Source organism: Thunnus maccoyii, chromosome 16 (assembly GCF_910596095.1).
Source record: "Thunnus maccoyii chromosome 16, fThuMac1.1, whole genome shotgun sequence".
In the NCBI taxonomy this organism is placed as follows: Eukaryota; Metazoa; Chordata; class Actinopteri; order Scombriformes; family Scombridae; genus Thunnus; species Thunnus maccoyii.
The window spans coordinates 19,178,131-19,184,130 of record NC_056548.1 but is presented as its reverse complement, the minus strand read 5'-3'; the positions used below and the strand labels follow the sequence as shown (position 1 = coordinate 19,184,130).

Sequence of the window (6,000 nt, the reverse complement as noted above, 5' to 3'; positions counted from 1 at the left end):
GACATTTTAACAAGTTTATTGAAGATCAATGACATTGCCTAGAATGGACATTTCATCAGACTAAGACTGAATCACCACTCTCTCCGTCACTGGAACTGTACAAAAACATCTGCTCAAGAAATACTGATCAGACAAATCAACTTGAGAAGGAACCATTGTTCTTAGAACAAAGCAATAAGAAAAATTAATTACTGGACTAAGAGTGAAAGTAGAAATAAATGCGAGCAGGTTTTTGCAGTAGAGATGTAATGTAAGCCAGTGGTTCCCAACCTGGGGGTCAGGACCCCCACAAGGGGTCGCTGGATAAATCAAAGGGGCTAGAGATGATAGAACAGGATGGGATACAGAAAAAAAAAACATGACACATGAAACAAGTCCTCTTGTCCTCACTAGAGCTGCAAGCTTAGTCGATGAATCAGTTGACAGATTAACCAGCAACTATTTTGATAATTGATTTTAGTCATTTTAGTCATTTTTAAGCAAAAATTAAATAAATAAGCTGGTTTCAGCTTCTTAAATGTGATAAATTATTGCTTTTCTTTGTTGAACATGACGATCAACTGAATATCTTTCAGTTTTGGACCCTTAGTCAGACAAAACTATTTGAAATTTGAAGATGTAACTTGGACTGTGGGGAACATTAATGGATATTTTTCACTATTTTCTGACAAAACGATTAACCGATGAATCAGAACAATAATGGTAACTTAACTGGTAGACAGTGCAACATGTGAAAAATGGTCCCGGGTAGACTTTGCTTCATTTTAAGGGATCACAGGCCCAAAAGATTGAGAACCACTCATGTAAGCAGTGTTAAACAAACATGTTCAGTATATACAAGTGTGGACACAACAATATAAAACAATCCAGTAGCCCTATAAATACTACTGTGAAGCCTATATAGTTTATAAAGCTTGTTGAAATAGTGTAGATGTTTATTTAACTCTATTCTTAGTATTTGCATCTGCAGCTTCTGGTGTTTTGTGCTGGATTACATTAAAATGTACAGGCATTCCTGTATTTTTCATGAATCCAACACAATTAACCCACTGTATCGTCACTTCAAAAGGGGATTCTAAAAAGCTTGACCCCTTTTATCTTTTCACGTTCAGAGTAACTGAACTCTATGGACAGAATATGAACAGCAGGATAACAAACGATACGTAACAGTTATTACATGATACTTCAAATAACATCTTGTCAAAACAAAGGTAAAAATCCATAAAAAAAGAGCAGTCACATTGTTAGTCTTAATAGATGCATCAGACTGCAGCACTGGCACTGGCTTGATCCTCATGACCTCCGACCTCCTGCGATTCCTGTGCCATCTTTTTGAAGAAGCGTTCAGCACGTAGTTCCTCAAAGCAGAATTCGGTGGCGCCGTTGAGCAGCAGCTCTTTACAGTACATGCTCTGTTCCTGCAATTTTCCTGATTCTGCCTCCTTCTGTTGCTGATTGTGTTCCTGTAGTCTCTTCAGAGGAGTTTCCTCTCGGCCGAGCTTACGCACGGATAGAACTGTGTTCACTGCTGGGTTGATTTTACATGGAGTCCTGAGGGAGGCAAGATGCCGGAGCAAATCAAATAAGCTTTACTCACATAGGCCAACGAGGATAAACTTACACCACAGGCATAACATTTTGGTTTGTTTATAAAATGAGTCATGGATTAGGTTTGAACTAACATCTACAGTATTTTAATTTGTGAGCATCTATTTTTTTTTAAATGTTGTAATTGAAAAAAAATGTAATCCTATAAAATGCCAAGTTACAAGAAACCAAAGTGATGTCCTAATTTTTTATTTTATTTTATTTTATGTCTAGACAGCTTACAAAAATATATCATTTGTATTTGTTAATCTAAAGCAAACAAATGCAGCAAATCCACACATTTGAAATGTTGTAACCAGCAAGTAACTAATCTTTTCCAAACAAGTCGTGAATTTCAGGAATGTACTTCTTATTATTATCATGAATTTGAACGTACTATGTGTGTAACATGTTCAGCAAAGATTTGATTCTTGTAAACACTCACATTGTCGGAGGCTGGTCTGACTCCTCAACAAATGGTTGGAAGGTGGGTTTTAAAGGCGGTGGGGCCGTAACAGTATGTCCGAATTTGGTCTTCTGGGGCATCTGTGATAAACACAAACGGATGGAAAAAAATGAAACTGACCACACCGCATTACAATACACACATTTAAATGAACTAACATGACCTGTTGATGTTTTTCTCATACCTTAACATCACACCATTTTTCAGGCCTCTTCTCATTCTCCTTTGCCCTTCCAGTAGGAGGAGCTACCCAAGACTCAAATTTAGGCTCTGAAGGACCAGCACTTTGAGCCTTGTTCTCATCAAAGACGACCATCCGACTGTTTGTAGCGTTGCCCAGGACAGGAGCACCGTGTGACTGCAGGCCTCCAGAGATACCTGTCCACAAACCCATCAAACATCAAAATTAAAAACATTTTCCAACAATACTGTTTCTATTTAAAGGTTGCTGGACCACCTTTCACTACAAATTTAAAGATGCCCTGTAGAGTTTTATCGTAAACAAAAAGTTATGTTTACATTCAGTGTTTTTCACCAAAACTCATTGTGTACATCATGGAGATCTATCAAATGTGTTGGGTGCATTTCCTTAAACATTTCCATAGAACACTTGTAAAGCCAATTTATTTAAAACATTTTTTAAATCATAGACTGTTTATATCAATTTTTACTTGCTTGTAGTCGTCTGGCTCACTAGTTTTGTTGCTGCAAAACAATATTTCTTTGCAATTGTCAGTCTGTGGAATAGCATGACACCAGCGACAGGTTGTGAATCATGTTGCCCATATGCTCATGCATGATACAAATAAAATAGGGACCCACTCATTAAAACACTTCCTCACATTGCTTCTCATGGCCAAAAACTCCACATGGTACCTTTCATTTGTATATTCATGTGCTTACTTCTGATTGCAGGCCCAGTTCTGATGATGGGAGCGACGGCCTTTTTCTTCCCTCTGTGTTTGAGGTCAGCTAGAGAAATTCTCTCTGGTTGTTTAGGCTCATCATCGCTGTCATCTTCCTCCACATTCATCATCACCTGCCGGGACACACGTGCCTGCAGAGCCCTACGAATAACAACACAGAAAATTATGATTATAACAAAATATTGAGGGCAGAAAAATACTCCTTTTTCAAACTTCTCATCTTTATCTATCTCAAACTATACTGGATGAATCCATACTTGTGAAACTGCTGGAGTTTATCATACGGCTCAGCATGCTTCTTGAATCCTTCCTGGTAGACGAGGTCTGCTTTGCGACAGTTGCCCTGATTCTCGTATTCCTCGGACCAGGCGATGTAGAAGGACGCTTGTGTGATCCCTATTCCCTGAGCCTGCATGTACCTGTAAATGTCCAAGGGCTCCGTGCAGTTCTCTGCCTAATTAAGCAAAACACACATTTATAGCAAAAGTTATTACCGCTGCAGCAGTTTGTCAAAGTAGCAACATACTGATTGAAAAAACACACATACAAATTTGATCCAGATGTCAACGTAGCGAGGGTCGTTATGATATTTCTTTTCCTCTGTGAATCTGGCCACAACCTGCTCCAAGAGTGTGGAAAGGTTGCTCTCCTTTCCTCCTTGAGGGAAGGTCTGCTCTGTCCATTTTATATACCTGTTAAACACAGAGCCAGGAGAGGAGGATTAAATGGTTTAAAAACTCAAGATTTCAAAGCTTCACACATACAATCTACTGTTTCAATCTACTTACCGATCCCAAACATCAAGTGGATCATCTCCATCATACATTCGCAGTTCAGACTCAAAGGCCCTGGGGGGGGGGGGGGGGGGGGGAGCCACAAAACATCCATCAACATGTGAAAACCGCTGGGTTGTATTGTGAAATTGTTATCACCTCATTAAAGGTGTAATGTTTTAAAGCTCATCCATACTGTCTCTGTTGGTTGATGGCAGAGCTGAGCCCATCTTGTTGTTGACTGAGCGCCTGGTGTAAGGCTGATATGGCTCTTCCCCGCCTCAGTGGCTGAATGTTCTCTTTGCTTAGCTCCCATTCAACATCTCCTCCTTCTGCCATTGTGGAAACTAACACAACTAGATACCTAAAGACACAAACACACACACACACAAACATAGACAAAGGTGTATGTTAGTTTTTCAGAATTTATTTTGAGGCTGATTTCATCAATTTGTTTAAAATCTCTTCTTGCACTCTCTGAATATAACTTATGTAGGAGGCTACTTTCCTCTGACTAATTGTTTAGGCCTTTTTTTCCCCAAGAAAACATTCTATGGTTCAAGCTTTTCTGATGTGAAAATTGCTGTTTTTCTCTTTTTTGATAATGTATACTGGATATCTTTGGATTTTGAACTGTTGGTCAGACAAAACAAGACATTTGAAGACGTCACCTTGGGCTCTGGGAAACTGTAATGGACATTTCTCACTGACATTGTGTTGTATGAATGACTAATTAATTAACCTAAAAAGAAATAAATGGCAGGTTAAATTGATAATGAACATGATAGTGATTTTTTGAGAAAAATAAATTCTCTGATTCCAGCTTCTCAAATGTGAATATTTTCTTGCTTCTTTAGTCTTCTATGACACTAAACTAAATATCTTTGAGTTGTGGACTGTTGGTTGGGACAAAACAAGGCATTTGAGGACGTCACCTTGGGCTGTGGGAAAAAGTGATCAACATTTTTCACCATTTTCTGGACTAAACAACTAATTGATTAATCGATAAAATAATCAACAGATTAATCAATAATGAAAATGATTGTTTGTTGCAGCCCTAAGTTGTTTTAGATTGTATTCCATTAGACTTAAAGTAGCACCATTATTAAAATGGAAAGCTTTGGGATGACATAAAAAGCTTTACTTGTGCCTCAATCATTTTTACATTTAGCTATCAGGGTTGTTAAACTATAGCTGTAAACCATCACATAATGCACTTTTATATAAATATAGTTTATCATTATTATTTAGGGCTTAGATTGGTGCTTGAATGAACAAACTGACTAGAATTCAAGTCATGGCAGTCATATGATACAAGAACAATAATATGATTGTATGTAAATGTTACAGTGTAATAACAGTACATAACTTAGATCATAATTTATCAGAATCTGTTAATTAGCCAAGTATGTAAGCATACAAAAGAATGTCTTGCCGTTTTCTCCCACAAACACAACATAGAAGAATAAAATTATAACAAGTGTAAGGTGGTAATAACAATAACAATAAAATAATGAAATAAACAAAGTAGTAGAAAAATTAAATGAAACATTCAAAATTCAAAATCTATTTACATAATAGAATAATAATAGTTTTGAAATGGGATATAAAACTTGAAATGAAATATTGATTGTATAAAGGAAATATGGACTCAAGTAAGTACACTGAAATGAAGTGTATGAAATATATGAAGGTGGCAAGAGCAAAACATAAATGTGATATGTGCAATAAATGTTGCAACAGTTAAGGTGCATTGTAAAATGTACAAAGTCCAGTTTGATGAAATATATGAAAGTGACCAGTGCAGGGATTGCATCTGAAAGATAATTGGTTACGCTGAATTAACAACCAAGAGGTAAAATGTTTTCATCTTACTTAACATAACAACATTTAACCCAGAAGCTATTGTAATGTGTAAACTGTATTATTATTTATCTTACTTAGTGAGCGCATGACGTGGTGAGCTAACACGCTAACTAACGTTAGCCAACATTAGCTCGATCGTTTTTTGTCGTTGTTCACAATATTACCAAAATAAACCAGCTACATGTTAAAAAACAAAACAACGAGTCAACAAAATGGCATTTTTCATACCGCTCACACACCTCCTTTGTGTCTTTTTTCGGATTATTACAGCTTCACCGTTGACGCTTCTGTATTTTTGAACGAGGACCGCGACAGAATTTGGAGAAAGCTGATTGGAGGAATCGTAAACAGGAAAACGCTAAATGACGTCACACCGCATCTT

General features: G+C 37.1%; 1 protein-coding gene across 2 annotated transcripts; it reads right to left on the bottom strand.

Moving 5' to 3' along the window:
• Nucleotides 1–5,954, bottom strand: bub1bb (BUB1 mitotic checkpoint serine/threonine kinase Bb). 2 transcript variants are annotated; one of them, XM_042387874.1, is made up of 9 exons: nucleotides 5,858–5,954; nucleotides 3,949–4,116; nucleotides 3,768–3,827; nucleotides 3,527–3,671; nucleotides 3,237–3,433; nucleotides 2,957–3,120; nucleotides 2,238–2,431; nucleotides 2,033–2,133; nucleotides 1–1,551 (listed from the first exon to the last, which is right to left on the bottom strand). In XM_042387874.1, exons 2-9 carry the CDS (start codon nucleotides 4,089–4,091, stop codon nucleotides 1,263–1,265), a joined length of 1,293 nt encoding a protein of 430 aa, XP_042243808.1. In that variant the 5' UTR covers nucleotides 4,092–4,116; nucleotides 5,858–5,954; the 3' UTR covers nucleotides 1–1,262. The 2 variants fall into 2 exon arrangements, with proteins under 2 accessions (XP_042243808.1, XP_042243809.1); XM_042387875.1 differs by having other exon boundaries at nucleotides 5,847–5,937.
• Between the last annotated feature and the right edge of the window lie 46 nt (nucleotides 5,955–6,000).